General features: G+C 45.0%; 2 protein-coding genes across 2 annotated transcripts in view; one reads left to right on the plus strand and one right to left on the minus strand.

Moving 5' to 3' along the window:
• Positions 1-19,426, minus strand: part of LOC131282322 (6-phosphofructo-2-kinase/fructose-2,6-bisphosphatase-like) — a 64,705-nt gene that overhangs the window by 33,916 nt on the left and 11,363 nt on the right. The window contains exon 2 of the mRNA XM_058311750.1: positions 12,278-12,298. Within this exon, the coding sequence (XP_058167733.1) occupies positions 12,278-12,298 (21 nt within the window). The remainder of the gene's footprint in view (positions 1-12,277; positions 12,299-19,426) is intronic.
• LOC131282323 (alpha-N-acetylgalactosaminidase) overlaps positions 1-19,426 on the plus strand; it is a 48,255-nt gene that overhangs the window by 23,392 nt on the left and 5,437 nt on the right. Inside the window, exon 2 of the mRNA XM_058311751.1 lies at positions 14,872-15,101. Within this exon, the coding sequence (XP_058167734.1) occupies positions 14,911-15,101 (191 nt within the window). The 5' untranslated portion in view covers positions 14,872-14,910. The remainder of the gene's footprint in view (positions 1-14,871; positions 15,102-19,426) is intronic.

The following is a 19,426-nucleotide window of genomic DNA, read 5'->3' on the forward strand; positions in this document are numbered from 1 at the left end:
ATCGTCAATTTGTCGGAGGTCGGCAAAGAATTAGCATTAAAATCAATTTCACCTTTTTCGCGATCCTTCTTGCGCCACACCGAAGGCAAACCGAGAGTGATGGATGTGCTCGGGCGCAACCGACATTCTTTTTCTTTTTAGCCAAATGATCATCTGTTGGCGCAGTGGAGAAAATTGATCCGATGCCATTTGCAAAGCCCGTAGACACATTTGCACATTAGGTGATTGGAAAATGTACAGTAGCTGCAAAGGAGCCGCCTCGCTGGAAGATGGTTGGGAAATGGAAGAAATGAGATTTTAATTGATTTTGACAGCCGTTAGGTAATGTTGGTAAACCCGCTTCGCCGAAGGCTGGAAAGGTAGGAAAAGTTGTATTTACGACAACTCTAGTTGCAATAAAACCTACCTCAACAACCTGATTGCTAAATACCATTAACAAAGGCAAGATAAATGAATCATTTTCCGATCTTATGTTTCAAAGAGGTAAGCGGTCTCTTTGTGACAAATGAATAAGCAAGGCGTTTTTATGCACTTACAGCTGTTTCTACAAAATAGGTAAACAAGACTATAACAAAAAATATCCTTCAACAATCACCATCGAACTTTGTGACAGAGATGATTAAATTCTTTGTGCAACGAAAATAAAGATGTTCTAAAGAACGTCAATAAATACAAATGGAATAAAGGTGATAGGTGTACCTTGAACTCACCTAAAACAAAAACACAATGTTAATGAATCATAGAAACAACATTGGTTCGCAACAAAGAATAGGTAGCTTACAAAAATGTCTCATCTATATTTGCCCGTTAATCATCGCAGAATGAGAGACAATTCAAACAGTTGAGTTCAGTTCCGTAAATCTAATGTAAGCCTTCATCGATTTCTCTGGCTAGCTAAATATGACGTTGATTACGTTGCCAATGCGCGCCCAACGGGTTAACATTGTTTGCGTCGGAAGCTAAGTAAATTTGGCCGCTAACCACGGCGTTACATGTTTTCTCCAGGAAGGATGGGCGGATGTGTTTACATACATTTTGACGAGTCAAACACGACGCCCAGCAGCGGTTAACCGCCTTCAAAAGCAGCGAGCGTTGGTCAAAATCGTGCCAAAATAGAGCGAGACCTTTCCTTCCGGCATCGAACACTCCCTTTTCCCGACGGAAAAGTGGGGGAGTTAGTGATCGCGCCCACTTAGTAAACATTATAGCCAATCATCGTCATCATCGACATCGCGATCGACATCATCATCCTTCCAGTTGGGAGTTGGTAAAAACACCCAGTGGCGCATCAAATGTGTGCACCGGGTAATTTAATAATATAATTTGTTGATCGGAAGGGTGGGTTTGGCCGGTGGACCTCAGGTGCGTTGTTAGTTCAGTCCCATTCCTGTGCGGTTTCCATCACAACAAAGAAACGATTTTGCTTAATTTTTCCCCCACACAGCTGAACAAAGCACCAAGTGCCGAAAGGCCGACTAGAAAACAAGAGAAAAACTAGCGAAAAACGGCTCATATAAAGATTCAAATAAATTACAAAGCAGCAAAAAAAAAGCCGTAGCATGAAAAGGGCACGGTTCGGTACGTAAATCGTGAGGTGTACGAGATTATTAAATTTAATGCCTTACTATTTTTCCACCACCGATTGAAACACCCTCGTTACGACGGTAAGCAGAGGCCAGCTTTTCCCTTTCCATCAGCGCCACCTGAGCGCACTCGAAATTGGGAGGAAAAAAGGGTATGACACGGAGCAGAGGCATAAAAAAAACTATGCTGCGGCATCCACCGGCGGTTCACTAAGGAAAGGATGCATCAAAGCATAACAACATAACAACACGATGCAAACAAAATTGTTACCGGTATGGTATGGTGGACCCGACAACGGAAGCACACACCGGCATATAGTGGCCACTCAGTACCGATTTAAGCAAAACGTCGAAGAAAAAGGGAGCGAAAAAGTAACGACTAGTTGAAAAAAAAACTCCTCAAAGTGTGGAAAGGCAAAGTGAGCATAGAAAATGTACGGAGGCGAAATGGATGACCAAGAAGCAAACATGATTGTGCAAGAGGAAATAAATTACACTATCGATTCCTAATTGTTTTAATCGTCTATCCCAGCTGCCGTCGCAGGATTCTAAATTACAAGCCATCCGAAGCCAGGCACTTTGGCTTAGGAAAAAAGCTTCGAACTTTCATCTGCAATTTGTGATTTTCGCGATGGCGATCGAAACAAGATGGGGTTGAACAAAACAAACAGTAACGGCATACGGAAAGGAAAACGCACCCACCGATCGGATTATGTAATGATTTTGCAATCGACTTTCGTTCATCGTTCGCTTGCTCTAATTATGATCGTTTGATTGTATGAGAACGTAACAAATGAATTAAATTTTGCCTGTTTTTATTTAGTGTTTTAGGACCATTAAAATTAACCTCAAATTGTATCTAGAGCGCTCGAATGGGAACTCTAGTATAAACTACTAAACAAATAAATAATAGATCAATATAGCTCAGATTCGACTGACACCCCGGGGATTTATTTCTCACTTCCTTTCCGGATGTAGATACCACTAGCATTGAGATAAAACTGGAAGTACATAGGATTGTACACTGTTTCAGCATTAACCCTCCGTTGAATCTCACGCCCCGGCCTGGTTCACCTGCGCGCCGGCATCATAAACCACCCAACGCTTGGAATATCGGCTTTCATGGCCAAGAAGGCGATAAATCTTTATTGACACCGACGGTTGCCGATTTCTGGCGAAGGCTACGCTGGCGGTTCCTTTCGAGCGCATTAGCAGAAGGCGCTGATGATTTATGGAAGCTTGACCGGGACAATCGAATGCGATCGCCAGCAGATCAACGGATCAGGGGGCATAATAATACGATCCAATGGGCAGTGGAGCTTAAAGAAGCGTAGAAAGAAGGAGGAGAAACACAAAAAAAGCGGTTCACATACATATTTTATCTAAATAATATCGGAAAAACAACCACCGATATACAACGGCGAAGAAATGTCAATGTGAAGGTTCGATTTATGATAAAGTGTCTCGATGCGATCGATGCAGATCCTTTCACATTTAGATTTTTCGATTATTTCCCATCGATACATAGTAAATTAAGTTCCATTTTTTTCCCCTTTCATTCAACAATATCTATTTGCTGCATTTAATGCATGATGAAATAAAGAAAATTTGGCAATTTTTACTATGGAAAATTACTCTCCAAACGAGATAGCCAATCATTGTGGGTAATTCTACAGTAAATGGAACAAGATGGTTGTTTATTCCAAACCTGAAGTAAGTCAATGTTAAGACGAACTTATAAATAAAACAAACCATGCCTTATGAATAAAACAAACATTTTTCGGTTCATCTTTCACACATTTGGCGTCCGAAAACGTGTCAGAAGAGTTGGATAACAACTGCAAAACAGATCATTAGAGCTGCGCCTTGCTCCGTTAACCAAACATGATCAATTCAGTGCCACCTATCTGATATAATTAGTCTAAATGATCCTTTTTCAACACGTAAACTAAAAATTTATATGCTATAGATGTGGACAGAACGGATCAAACTTAAACCAACCCCCAGAGTACCTCGTTTGATACGAGATACACCTAATACCACCGCGATTAACAATGATAGCCTCCATTAGCAATCGTGTGATTTTGTGTCTTCGGGGGTGTTAAAAGGCAATCACGCTAGTCACACAAAAGAAAGAATGATTTAAAGCTATGTGACCAGCAGCACCCCAAAAGGGGGCGTGTGCTGGCAAAAGGGTAGAATTGAATTGAATTATGGCGATACAGATAACAGGCCAGAAACAGCTGAAATGCGAACAGGACGGCAGACACGAACAACCTTCACCGGTTGAAACCGAAAGTGTGCTTTTGCTATCAAGATAGTCGTCTTTTGCCACAGTTTAGCCTGGCTGAAGAGACAACCACAATGGCCAAAACAAAACGAAACCTTTGTAGCGCTGCCATCCGAAGGTGATTTTTCGGTACTGGGCGGATGTTAAATAAAAAACAGTAATGGAAATGATCTGATCGCGTTTAAAATATCAGCACTCATTTTGTTATATGGACTATCTCTAATGCTCCAATGCTCTCCGCTCCTTCGCCGCCTCCCCTCTTCCGGTTGATGTTAATAAATGGCCATCTGTCTACGCCTCTCGCCTCAGCGAGGGGTGGATGCATTTAAGGGTGATCGAAAACGCCAGATTGTGCCACGTTTCGATTTGTCGAGCACGCCCGCGCCGCTACCGGGATCTGCGGTTTTCGGTGAAATGGGAAAACTTTCAATTTCTAAATCGCCGCCTCACTCGAGCCAGCGCCGTTTTTGTGATCGTAGCAGCGATTAAGGGTTTGATCCACTTTTCCTTCGTCGCCGTATCCTTCAAGGGAAAGGGAAAGCGAAAGCCACCGAAGGTTCTTTTTATCAAACCCAATATCATTCGAAGCCACACACTGTCGGCGATGGAGTTTGATGGCGGGAAACGCGTTGTTCTAAATTGGAGGAAAAAGTTAAATCGAGCAGGGGAGATTGATACGCTTGCAGATTGATACCGGTTGATCTTTATCCACTTCCTCTTGCATACAAAATTAAAACAATTTTCCTACGCAACAGATGGCGTAAGTATCTTTCAGTTTTACTTTTCCATCGATAGCGGAGGAAAAAGATCGCAGTTTTATCGAAAGACTTGATTGTGTAAGCTGGAAACTGTAGTGTAAGTGTAATGTACTTAAAGTAATATGATAGTGTACGTATATTTGTACTAAGAATCTGTACGTATGAATAAAGTAGTTGTAATCGAGTCCTTGTGGACCATGACCACGCACCCGGAGAAGATAGAACAAATTTACAAGTTACAAATACCCTTACACTATCATATTACTTTAAGTACATTACACTTACACTTCAGAAACTGCCTTTATTTGTTCCATCAAACACACTATCTACCGATACGTGCACCATTCTTCTGTGCGAGAAATGATTATGTAATCGTTCTGAACTAAAAGAAGCAGTAAGCATTGGGATAGAAAAAAACTGCAAACCTCGGCTCGATCACAAACCGAAACGTCAGAGCGTGAACTTCGCCTCACGGTGACGTACAGTCTTGCGTACAGTGTGGCTCAAAGGTCAGGCCGATTCCTACCACGGATGGCGTGCCTCAGTAACGGCGAGCGAAGTCAATTAAAATTGCAGTCTATTAATTTGTCAAATTTTAGCCGCTCGCGAATTATTGCCATCGCCCTGACAGTCGCTGTCCCGCGAGAGAATAGCGGTCCGTGAAGTGTACCAAGTACATCTCGCGTTGGGCACGATTCAACCGATCGAGGCCGATGGCAAGCGTCGAGTGGGCAGCGAGTGAGAACGAAATTTATGTCATCGTTGCAAAATTTTCCTGTTTCTTGTTCGCGTGCTTTTGCGGTTAGCGAGGTTTGCTTCACCGTGGAAGGAAGTAAACGTCGGAACGCAACAAAGTGTTTGACGTACGAGATAAGCATCGACGGGAACTGCTGCTGGGCAGACGGGAGGGAGAAACTGGGTGGAAAAAAAACACAGTGGCCGGTGCGTTTGAGCGATCTTGATGTCGTTTGCGATAGCGATCTTTGCGCTACCGTGTTCCGCCATCGAGTGCGTAAAGTGTGAGGCGAAACGGTATTTCGACACTTTAACTAGGACGTTGTGCTAAATCTCAGAATTTTCTTCATAAATTTGCTACCAGACACAATAAATTTACATAAGAGAGAAAATGTGTTCAAGTTTATCAAACATACCTCCCGTGGTTTTATTAATTTCACTCAAAACAATTTAATGTAAACCACTTCCAATTGATGGCATTTTCTGCCACGGGACTCCACCTGATTGACAGTTTTATTGACTTTTCCACATCTTCCGCGCGCCGGTACCATTTGCTTCGCCATTCCGACACGACCCACAACTTCCTCTGTCGCTTTAACGGCCAACCGCTTATGTTTAACTATTCCACTCAGCAACGTAACGCCAAGTAATGGCATTGCCGGGCCCCGCAGGAAGAAACAAAAAATCACCCCACGGACGGTCGTTCGATCAGAAAACTTTCAATTTCATAATCACTTTCGATGGCCGGGGTAGTACACCGCTCTGGACGCGCCATGTTATCACGTCGACGGTGGCGACGTGTGTATGCATTTCCTTCGCCGAGCCGGCTTGAATGGCGGCCGTTCCGTCACTTCCGTGAGCAATTATTTGTGCCGTCACTGTACAAGTGACTCGGAACGGGTTGAAAATGGAATATTGATCAATCGTTCGAGCGGGTACGTTTGACATATTTGGTGCAGGAATACCACGAAAGAACAGTTGCATTGGAAAAATAAGCTTCTGTTTTGGGACATGCGTTGCAGTACAGGAGATTATTATCTTGATAAATATGACTAGCCGCAAACAAGACATACATTCCGCAGAAATGTAAAGAGCTTAACACAAAAAAAAAGGTTTAGCAAAAACAAGTTTTCTTAGCGGGTCTCTAATCAGGTCCAAAGACTTCAAACTATACCTATCGTCCCTGATCCTCGAAAGAATGTAAGCTCGTGGTTGAGATCAAACCGATACGACGACAACGTCGCGACACATTTCCATTTTCCGCCTTGCGCTTTGTGGTAATGATGGATGCTGTTTCTTCACTCATTTACCCATTTCCCTAGTGCACTTCTCCCTCCCCCCCGTACTCTCCCCTTCGTTAGCCGACACGTGGACTAACCAAGCAAACGTTACCATTTCTTTCCAGGTAAGACCGTTGATGCTGGTGAGCAAAACATCGCCGATCACAAGACCCGGACCGATTGACACATTGTCGTCGTCCGTCCAAAGCGAATGCTGCCGAACGGGGCAGGCAGGCCGACATGGCCTCAGGCAGCGAAGAAAGAAAGAAAGCGAGCAAGAAGAAAGCCAAACCCGCCAGGGCAAACCGTGACAACAACAAGGTGCCGTATAAATTATCATACTAATCGGGCGTTACACCGTCATCGTGTTGGCGTGAGACAAGAGGTTCATTCACTCGTCGCTTCGCAGCTTGGGTTAGGTTGCTTTTTCTGTTTTGTCTGTTCCATTCGATGATGATCAATTTACGCGTTCGGTTGGTTTCGATTCACCATTTTGTAATAGGAATGACCGCTTAGCTTCCTGAGGCACAAAACCATTACCGTCCGGACTGGAAGTGGAAGATGAACGCCCGAAATGACCAGCCTAATTATCGTTCGAAGTCGAACGCATAATATGAAACCATAAATCGGGTGCATTTCGTATCGAAACCGTAAATTACTGCTACCTTCGGTCAACTGGGTAGGAGGAGGATGAATAATTCCGCTGGAAATTGATGAGATGTGTTTCGATTACAGTATCATCAGCGCATCAACCGGCAGCGGCGGTAGCTGAATCATATACGTGTCCGTTGATTTGGGATTTTTATGATGATACGAGGGAAGAGAAAAATATGTTATAAAGACACATGCACACACGCAGTTAATCGCGTGCTTCCAGTGGGAGGTGAAATGATGGAAACGATACTTATCACTAATGTTTCCTTTCTTCCGCGCCGACCGGAACGTACTGATAAGAAAGCAATTTGTAAAATTATAAAGTAATAAATCAACACACAATTATAGATAGCATCTTTAAAACACGAAATATGGTGAAAACGTAAATTATGTAACATAAAAAGTTTTGCGTAATGATATTGCGAAATGGGAAACACCAAGAAATACAAGATAATTTACAAGCTACCATTGAAGTACAAATGTTTCGCTTCTGATAACCACGAGCAAGAAGAACAACATCTCGCAAAAGGCCTTCACCATTTTCACCATTGCATTTTTTACACAGGACAAGATTTTGTCATTTTGCAGCGAACCTTGTCGAGAGCACATACACATTTGCTGAATGTTAATGTCGAATTGATGAACCGTGCCAATCTGTCCTACGGCCGCGAGAAGTTTGACATTTAACCATTGAGAGGTTTAATTAAGTTAACCAAACACCAGTCGGACAGAGCAATTCAATGCAAAATGGAACTGTCGTCGGCTTGTTACACATTCTTTTGACCACTGGGGAGGCGGTGAGGAGTGATTCTCATGGCACACTGGACCTTCTTCTCCAGCTTCATTGCCACCGGAAAGGTATAAGTAGTCCAGCGAAGCTTCCCCCTCGAGGTTGGCCGGATTGCGGCCGGCAGTGGTCGTGCACGCTGAATAAATAAACCGCGGTGTTTGAATGTCAACTGTTCTACCTTCCATTCGTTTGGACGCTCATCCTTTCGTTCAGTTTTAAACCAAGGGTCGTTTGCGCTATGAAACTTTTATTTAACTTTTCACGTTTACCCTTTTCCGTGGCGGGTTTATGCATTTTTTTTCTTACCGGCAAAGGCCGATCGAGAGATTGTCCTTGCACCAAATCGGGACAAAACTTAGCCAGCAGCATGATCACGCTAAGGTGGTTTTGACCCACGTGTGTCACCAAAATGACACCATGTACTCCGAAGCAACACGATGCGACCCAGAATGCACAGTGACACAATATTTTGCGTCCCAGAAGGGTATGGAGAAGTTGACTGAACTTGGTCACAGAAACTGAAAATGAGATCGGAAAAATTACTACCGGAATGTGGCGCATTCAGCGTCGTGGCGTCAAAACAGAAGCCTACTGAACAGGCAGTTCAAGAGCAAACGGGAGTAGGAGAAATAGGTGGAGGAGGTGGAATAGATGGCGGATGCAGCGACGTTTCAGAGAACAGCATACATACACACACATAAACACCATCCCCATTAATTGCGTAATATTTCGTGCGAACTGACAACCGGTAATCTCCAGTCGAACCGGAGAAAAGGTGTACATCAAACATGTTCCAATCCATTGTTCATGGTTCGAGGAAAATTGCTGATCAAACCCTATATATCATGTGTGCTATTGATTTATTTAGCTTCCAAGATTGATAAGTTTGCTACCTTGAAAATAATGCCTAATGCTCATTTTAAGGGAATAAGAAATCAAAAGAATCCTTAAAACAACGAAATTCAAGTCATAGATGATCTGCAGGATTGCTTCAACGATAAATCCTAATGGTTTCTTTCCACCTCTCGATTGACTATATCTAACAAACAATTCAATCCTTCACATCCAAAATACAAAGAAAACCTAACCAAAGTGCAGTCCTAACCCTCTAAAAGCCCTTTGGCCCAGTTTGGGCTTCGACTGACTCGCGCTCGCGCCCTGGGAACAATACTAATTACATGTTTGCCACCCGGGGGGCCCAGCTCGCCGGGAGTCACCACCCTTTTTGGGCGCCGGGAGCGCACCCCCCTTTTTATTAGCGTAATTACTGTCAGCCATTATTTTGCACCACCATTATGTGTGTTGTGTGGTGTTTTGTAATCGCGTTAAAATATTGCTCACATTTTGGGGACCATTTGCTGCTTTACACGCGACTCGTGTCGAGCGGGGTTTCACTTGGCATTTGTTTGCTGGCCTGGCTACGACCCCAAACCCCTCGTTTGGCCATGTTTTGCAGTACGAAAATGGCGGCATCCGCTTCATTTGCTAATGACGACGGATCTTTTATTATTTTTTTATGTTTGCCCCCTGCAAGCCGGCCGGAAGTGCCCTGTACTACCCTTTGGCACTCGGTGCAACCCCTAATTTCCCTCTCGATGGTGATACACTGGGTGAGTTCCTTCCCGGTGTTAGGTGAAAAAAAGAAACGAAACAACATCCCCAAACGGTGGTTCCATTTTCATAAGAAATTATTTGCACATCATAGCGAACGGGCATCCATCAAAAGCTTTGGGGTGTTGTTGTATTCAAATAACAATAAAAGTAAAAAGAGCGCGCTCGTATCCAACAACCTTTGGCGCTCGATCGCATTTACATGATGCGTTCGCGCAACGAAATCGCCCAACTTCCTCCGGGGTCTGCACGTTCGAGACGTATGGAGGTGAGGATACGAAATTGGTGCACTTTACTTTGCTTACCCAACCGCGAAGGGGCCGGCCAGCCCAGCCGGCGGGCGACTTCTTCTCCAACAATGGCTTTATTTGTAAACACGGGTGGAGAAACCTCCCAAACCACCGACCCGTTCCGTTGCATCCACCATCGAAGCCACTCCGTTATGCGTAATGCGTTCCGGCGGGCAAAGCAGGGTCGGGCGGAAACATACGCACTTGTAGGGAAATGAAGTAGTGGTGTTTTGTGCCAACCACACTATCGAGTACTTGTTCCTACCTGTACGTTCCAGACCAAGCGCCGGCGGGTGGCCAACTTCCCACCGTGTGTACGGTTTCGTCATCTTTGCTGCCAAGATCAAAGTTAAGACCACGACCAAGTGTGCAGTTGCTAATGAGCCGATGACTTTCCGGACCGGGGCCAATCCCTGGGCACTAACAATCATACGCATTGTTGATCGTAAACAATCCTTCAGTCGTAAAGTTTAAGTCGCACTTTATGCTCTACATGAAGAATTATTGCGCACAGCAATGATTGCATTGTGACATCAAGCTGAAGTGGACCCAGAATAAGGGCTTGAGAACTTTCATCAACTGGATACAATGGCTTGTAGAAGGTGGGTTGCAAAATTGTTCAGATTGTAAGCGCTTAACACATCATATCAGGTTAACGTCTAAAACCAGCACGGAAAGAACTCTTTTAAATCCGATATTGAATCTTATCAGAAGAGATTGGAATAAACTTCGAAACCATCCTGAGTTCGAGGTATATCCGATCACATCTGATTTAAGTAGTTCTGCTAAACTAGACCTCTGATTTCTCCAAAACCGGTTACTCCACTCAGCTCTATCTACCTCATACTTTGTAGCGCACCAATACCGGTACTTCTAAAAACTTGTGGAATCAAAATCCGTACCGCTTTCATCCGATCGACATTGCATCTTAATTGCACCGATCTTGAGCAACGCGTGCCCTTCAATGCGCGTACTTCCTTTTATGAGCAATCAACCGTCGATGATTTATGTGTGATTCCTAGCGCTGGTGAGAACCCTTGGGCTTGGAAATGAACAAACAAAAATAAAACGACATGCTGCAAATGTCAGAGACGGCCCTTCCAGAAGGCTGGCGATGTTGGACGTCCTAAATGTTCTCCGTGTTTGGTGCGCGTTACCTTTGGGTTCAAACCGGCATCCCCACAAATGCCACAAGCACAAGAAGCTTCCAGTGAGTCAGTTGATCGATCCAGTTCGAAAGCCCGCGAGGCGTCCGCATAAAGCCGCTTGCCTTAAAGGCTCGAAACGAGGCGTGTCTGCAAAATTACTCCAGTCCAAGATGGAGTGTAGAGCAAATAGTCGATGTACGCGATGATGTACGAACAATTTGTGCCGAGACCGTGATAGATGCTCGACGCAAGCTCAAGTCCTTGTCGAAGCCATTCGGCGTTCGGAGATTGAAGCTGTTGTTTTGCCGCTACGGTTTTACCTTCCACTACCGGCGGGGCGTGAGAGTGTTATAATTTCAGGCTATTACAGTCTCATAAAGCCGAGGCGACGGTGCCCTCCAACCGCGCCCGCCAGAGCGTCCGGCGGTGTAACGCTGTTTCGCAATTTCCCACGACGGATGAGGTGGCGGGAGGATGTGTCCGAACATCGGTTTGATGGCTCTCGCTTTTAACCGTCGCCCCTTCTTACACCCGGCCGTCTTAGTGTCGACTCGGTGGGTGGAAGGCGTACCAAACGGTTCGAGAGTGATTCGGAAAGTTCAAGGTACACGGTGTTCCGTATCGCGGTGTGTACAACATCGCAATCGCCCCTAATCATTGCCATCCTCCTCACTCCCGGTGGCGGGGTGGCGCTGACCTTCACCACTAAACAAAACAACGGTACTCAGTGGTAGAGAGAGGCTGGTACCTCAATTTCATCCTCCATCCGGCATGATTGGAGGACCATACCGAATACGATGCGCTCTACTCGGACACCTCCTCCCTGGCAGTCCGAGCAATTCGTTGGTGTTCGCATTCTTCGTGTGCTCTGATTTCGGTTCCAAGGCGCCGCCGCCCCGAGCCGGTTAACAATTTCGCTCGAGGGCATGCCGCTCGAAAATTATCCTATCCAAACGCAGGCGGTGGACGCTTCGGATGCGGCGCCATCGAGGTGATCTTGACTTTCTTGACCAGACGCCAAAACCGATAGTTGATGGTCAAGAATTGGACCAGCGCAAGAGATATCGATGCCGCGGGGAGGAGGGTTCTCGCGTCGAAGGTGACTAAAGTGTCAGAAATTAGCGTGCGTTCGACTCACCTTCACTGATGCCATTTTTGCCTGCAAAGAGATAGAAACAGAACAGGATCATTAGTGTTTTGGTGTGATTGCTCAATGGCTGCTAGGCATACGTCAAGTTTAAGTGATGAAGTGCGAGGTGATGGTGTATTTCGTGATATGTTTCGAAAAAAAGTACTGGCCTTGAGAGTCCAAGATACCCGTAGGCGATCTCCGATGTGACCGTGATCCATGAGCGATGGGATGTACTACGGGCGATTTGGTTTCATCTCGAGGAGGATCGACGATTCTCGTAAGTTTGTTAGGTCTAAATAAACATGACATAGACCTCTAAACGAAGGTTACGCTAGTTAAGCAGAAGTCAGCGAGGTTCATGAGTATTTTTTTCTATAAAAAAATTACTTAACGGGTTTCATGTATACCAATGATTTGAATGAAAAATTTGGCAAAACCAAAAATTAATTATAAGCTTTGTGCGTAGCATAAATTAGTTCAGGTTTATTAATGTACAGCAACACCGATATAGTACATACCATAAGTGCTTATGGCTTGCTCAGGTTCAGATCAGTTACAAACACTTCCCTCTTTTCCTTCAAGTCCTGGGGCATATTTCAACAACCTAAACATCGGTTATGGCGCCCGATTAACGTCACTTTAACTCCTACTTGGAGCCACTCGACGATACTTCGTCGGCATCAATTGGCCTCATCGATCAAATTCTGTGCCACCTTGTGTGCTTTCGTGACAGCCTAGGGCGAGAGAAAAATCGGAAGGTGGGTAGCATCAGGTTTCCTCACCATGGCATAAGCCCAACCGCGCTCAGCTACCCGAGGCAATTTAAAAAGTTGAGGTTTGGTTGAGCTTCGCCTCCCCCGAATATTTAGGCGAATAAAAAAAGGTGTAATAAATCTTGAAAGTATGTCCCGACGTACGTTGGCCCGACGAGCAGATGTGATTGATGTGCTGTACGAGGAGCCGTCGGGACAGAGCGAGGCGTTCGTCAACCGTTCAGGAACTACTTTATTTCTGCATTGTATTCAAATTATAGCCATCGGGCCTGAGCCGGTGCGATCGGCAGGAGATCAAATTTAATCATGTCGACCGGAGGAAATCCCATGCACTCACGTGAAAAATTACAGCATCATGCAGCAGTGAGCCTCGTTGACGAATGGCACCTTCCTCCGCCCGTTCGTCACTGTATAGATATCGATTGCAGTGCGAACGATTTATGACGGACTGTAGATGAAGAATGTTTATTACACCCGCGTTATTGCGGGCGTATTTTTTCGAGAAGGAACTGATGTATGCATATAATCAAACCGAAGCACTCCCCGTGGGGATTTTTTCCCTACTAAAAGAAACACCGACAGCCGGGTGTGGGTGTCAATCTAACCAATTACCCTTTGATGTATCCGGTAGTCCAGCGCGGGGACAGCACCCTTTCACAGGGACGCTACATCAAAAAGATCGTTAACGCCACCCGAAAAGCGATCGGGCTTGCTGAAGCCGTGCAATATCAATCCTTGGGGCGTTGTGGCTAAGCTAAGAATGTATCGAAAGTGACAGCCGTTGCATGGTTATATAAAATTTAATGAAGCATAATCAGCCAGCGTTAATATGGCCTACACACCTTCTACTACTCTTTTCAACTCTGATTTTTCTTCGACATGGTCGCAGTTGACCAAGTGACCGGCAGATTGTTTATCATTCCACTCCACTGTGATCATTAAACACACTCGACGGTTTCGCGTTTTTCTCTGCATTTCTGAGATCGATCTTTTCCTACCGATCACGTGCCGGGGCTTGGGGAAAATTGTGTCGATGCATTGAAAAAGGGTTCGTTGCAATCTTAATCCAAATCAAAGAGGTTTTGTTTTAATTATGGAATTTATACCTAATCCAATGATATCGATAAAACGCTGTTGATTAAGGGCTTCTAATGAACTTCAAAAATGATTCCACCAGAATTTATTGATTCAAAAACAATGTAACTTTAATACTTCCATGCCGAATAAACCGATGCCCCACGGCACGGCTTGGTTAAAAATGTTACCAGGCGCGGAAAATGATCATTAAAATTAATAACATAACATCGACCCGCTTCACGTGTGACGCGCTCGTAAAGTGTAATGGATACAGATAATATTTTATTGTCGTCCGAAACTGTAAGTCCAACGTTGTCGAAAGCTTGCGGTGTAATAAAAATCAAAATCACGAGGTCGTAAGTGAATGTGTCACCAAATGTAAAGTAGAACCGAGCAACAAATCGTTTTTAAAACACGAAAACGTAATCGCTGTAAGTCAAACAGGGCGATCATAAATAAATCAGCTCGAGGTAACATTGGACAAACCAAACCTCCTAGGTTACTAAGCAAGGTTAACGAACTAATTATAATATGTCTCTCTTGTTACAACAAATACTCTAATATTAAAATCGGATGTCATTACAAAATTTTGTATAGGTAACTTTAATTAGCTGCCATAAAATTTGCCAAGCCGTTTGATGACAACTATAGTAATTTTTACACATCGTAAACCTTTTAACTCACCTTTTCGACACGGAAATTAACATTAATTCAATGTAATATCTTTTTCTCTACCATTTCCATTCACAGTGATCGACAACGAGCACTTCTACCCGTAAAACCTGCACAATGACGCAACGCAAAAGTAAAGGAGGGACACCGGTGTCGCTGATCGTTGGGGTTCTTTCGCTCGTCCTGCTGCCGGCCTGCATCTACAGCCTCGAGAATGGCCTGGCCCGAACACCGCCGATGGGCTGGCTTTCCTGGGAGCGCTTCCGCTGCAACACGGACTGCGAGGGCGATCCGGAAAATTGCATCAGGTAAGCGAGTTCGCTCAAATTGCGTTCCCCAACGAGGGTCGCTTGAGTCGAGTTACAAATGTGGCTGAATTGGCAAATGTCAAAACTACTACTCCCTCGACGAAAGCGAAAAACGTGATAATTTGCAGTCCACAAACGTACTCCCTGTGCTCCAGTTTCCTATTTTCTCTTTCTGACCCTATTTTCGCTAAGGCCGCCGTTAGGTAATGCATGCCCGTTTGGCGTGTGGTACGGGACGAAAACAAAAATGATTCATTTGCCATTCCAATCCTCCACCTCCTCCTCATTCTCCTCCTGCAAGGAGTTTGAAACTTCTTTTTTCGCCACGCATTAGAAACACGCCAAGATGTGCGATAGCGAGAAGTAAGAAATGCATCGCAACACCGCGAGGAAATGGCACGCGTGCACCGATTCCTTTTTGCTTCGTTTTTCTTCAGCCCCAAACACGTGCTTCCATCGCGCATGTGGCATCTGGCCACAAATCGAACTGCGCACGCCATTTTGCGGAAAACTCCAAGCCAAAGCACATGCGCTGGCCCCAAGCGAACGGACCGAAACTCCAAATCAACATTTCTGTCCAAGACCTTATTCCTCGTTCCATGCGAGCTTCCGATCGTATGATTATGGGTGAAGGCGGGCTAAAACCAATTTGAAAAAGGAGGAAAACTGAAATACTTGTAGAGGAAAACTGCCGAACGAACACCTTCCGAATCGAATTCCCTTTTTTGCGGCTGAGCGGTGTGCATTTCTTTGCGTGCAACGTGTTCACAAACTCTTCAGGCAGTCGTGGTGTAGTGGACGAGGCTGTTGGTTTGTCCGAAAGCACTTCTCCAGTTTGGTTCACGCATCAAACACAGCTTCTGGTTAGTGTCATCGTACGTGGCCACCTGTTTTCTTATCCAAACTAATTAGGTTCGCAATAGCACGCAAATGGTGCGCAATTAAGGCACGTTTTGAGATGCATTTTTTCTTCGTGTTCAACCGCTGAAGAAGATGCCGAAAGATTATTTGAAGTACAATTTTCGGTTTAATAAATCACTGCGCTGCATGCAATCAAAGATAGTGTCAAATCTGATTTCTTTTCCTTCACGTGAATAGTAGTGTTTTTCTCTTTCTTACATTTTTGTTGCATAACTACCATGTCCGTCCGTGGCAATGAAACTTATACTGCTCTTCACAAAACCAAATTCAACCATGTTGAATTTTAAATTTGGAGGGTTGAACGGCTAAGACGTTTCCCTACTGAAATAAATTGATTTTCTGAGCATACAAAACATCACAAGAAAGCATTAAAAACTACTTCCAATAAGAATGATTTTTGGAAGTTTTGTATTTGCACGGAAATCACGCAGGTCCATCTTGACCCGCTGATCTATACTACACCCTAAATTCATTAACCTGTAGTTAAGCTGCCCAACAAAAAATATCTTATTGGGTGTCACAAAACAGATAAATAACATAAAAAAGAAAGCCTTTTTATTTAGTTAAAGAGTTATTATGATGAAAGAGCTATAATCCACTTTCATCGTTTAATATACCTATTTATTTTCAATTAATGATTTTGTTCCCACACCCAACTCATACCGGTCTCATTATAACATGGTCAGCCTCAACTTTTCCGAACACTTTCGATTGACATTAATGCGAGCGGCTCATTAGATTTGTACTGCTAGATGTAAATCCACGCGATGGACTGTCGAAGCCGCTAATAACAGGTTGGCAAAGAAGCGTGAAGTCTTAGCGTGTGTTTCTTTTTTGAATTGTGCGCTCATCGTTCCAACTATTATCTCATTTGAAGAGCAGTACTATTCCTCTTTAAACGCTTGCCTTTGAGGGAATAGATACCAACAACGAACGGCCACCGCTGAAACGATCTTTCCAATCCAAACGGGATGGTAACGGTGCAACACACAGTGTGAGAGGAGTTACTACTGTCGATCCGGAAAATGACTGACAATCAACCGGATTGATTATTACTTTGTCGACAGCCGAGGCCCGTGGTGATCGCTGAGGAGCCGGGGATGGATTATTTATGGAAAAATGGAAAACAAATCACTCACTCATCTTTTTTCCCACCGGCACCGAGGGGTCCCGAGGTGCGTCAACAAGGAAAAGGTCAACCCGGGCTGCAAGTGGGAAAAGTAAACGGCCTACCGGAGTTACTGGTCGGATTCGCCAACCTGTCTCAGCAGACGCAGTACACCGTATTTTACGTTGTTTTATGGTTTGCAGTTCGATTAAGTAAGTTACTGCAAGTTGCGTGGGTCGGAGCGGAACCAGCAGAAGGAATGGAAAAAATATAAATCATTTCCTGCATTTATCGAATTGAACTTTTTTCAAATGCCTTTTCCTACGTGCTTGTGGAGACGTTGTAAAAAAGGACCATCATGGCGTACATTTTTTCAAACACCACGAGCATAAGCCGAAACAGTTCGAATAACAATTCGAGGGAGGTTGAACGAAACAAAAACCAAACCCCACGATGGGGAAGTAAATATGTAGATGCAGAGCGGTTGGAAGAAAAGTTGCTGTAACATGGTTTGCAATATAAATGTGGACCAAACTCGTGCCGCTGCACTACATCGGACGGGTGACCTTTTTTATGGACAGCAAGGAGGGGAATTTCGTTACATAACAACTTCTTGTACCGGCTGGATAGGCTGGGTGCGTATCAGGGAATAAATAAACCACGGTACTTGGCGTTCTTCGAACCCGACATTCGAACGGAGAACGGATCGTCGTGTCCTGTGTGCGTACGGAGATATTTGGTTTTTCGAAAGGAACATGCACCGGTCCCGCATTCAGCATCCAGCGGTGCACGAGGTCAATAAATCTCACACCACGACCGGATCGGATTCGGATTGCTCCAGTTAAACCATGAGCCCCAAAAGTACGCCAAACACCTCTAGATGACGAATGATGAATCATCATGAAACGATGGCGATCCGATGGCTCGGAACACCAAACCGAATGTTGCGAAACCCGCATGCTTCGGTCGAAATTATTCTTACCATTTTCGGATGCCCCACGGATTGCTCAAGCGTTGGTCTCATCTCATGCTCGTTTGCATTAAAACAAACCGCAAGACGGCAACGCCGCCGCTGTGTTACAATTTTTAGCCGGTCAGCGGCTTGGAGGTCCATAAAAATCACTGAACTGTCGCGAAGCAGAAACAACCCAACCACCCCCCACCGGACGCACGAAACAAAAACATCAAATTGATGAGTGTTGTGACACGTTCATTTAGATCTCTATTTCATGTTTCAATTTGCGGTAGACATGCGCTTGCTCCACATCTCTCCAAAGGCAGACGAGTTTACGGTCCAGTTTGGGGCTTTACACGGAGGACGATTAAATGCGTGCATTTGTGGTATTTTTGTTGCGGCACTTTTTGCTACCATTTCATCCGTCTTTCCTCGAGCGGAGTTTTTTTTCGGATGTCATTCGCTTCGCGAGTTTGTGGTACTTATGTAAAAATTAATACCAGCATCATTCACCCACTGACCGCGGGTCGCGCCATTTGGGTGCACTTTCTTCACCTTCTCAGTTCCGTGGGGGAGGAGGGAGTGTTTGCATAAACACCGGCAATTTTTCCTCCTGCGCGGCAAATAACCCGCCGAACTGTCGATTTCGCAACCAATTTGCCTTCCACTCTGGTTGGCTCTAATTACGGTTTCTTCGGGTAGCCCGGGCTCATCCGCTCCAAATTCATCATGCCACTTTTTAAGCCGACTCGAGCTCGCGATGATGGTAACTAGGTTTCGCCGCGCACACGACGTCTAATAATGTCATGAGAATGGACGGCAATAAGAGGGAACGCGTGTTTTTTTTCGGCTCTAGCTTGTTTGGTTCACAGGCGACGGCGGATTCTTCCTGCCAATCCGGTCGTGCACATCGATCGCCGGATCGCGATCACCCACAGTCACGCTCACGAATGCGCGTACGGATTTGCCTTTCGCTCACCGGTGAAGGAACTCCCGAACGATTGCCCTCTGCCACATCCGCCCCGGGGGAAGCTCTCGAGCACTGGTTGCATCCGCACGGCGACACGAATTCTGGACAGAAACCGATGCCGATGCACAAATCCTTTCCAATTTCCTAATCCTCGCACCCAGTCAGTGGACACGTCGAGTTGCGTTAGGCCAAGATTGCGAAATACGAGGGTCGGTAATTGAATTGAGCTCACCCACGTTCCAGCGGGGAACCAAATCTGGCCAAGTTCTGGACGTGTAACATGCCACTAGATGGAAGATATAGTGACGGAAGAGAGTCGCACCGTGCTTTCGGTAGGCTCCGGGAGGGGGCAAGACCCAGACTATGTCCGG

The sequence above is a fragment of the Anopheles ziemanni genome, chromosome 2, assembly GCF_943734765.1.
Source record: "Anopheles ziemanni chromosome 2, idAnoZiCoDA_A2_x.2, whole genome shotgun sequence".
Lineage (NCBI taxonomy): Eukaryota > Metazoa > Arthropoda > Insecta > Diptera > Culicidae > Anopheles > Anopheles ziemanni.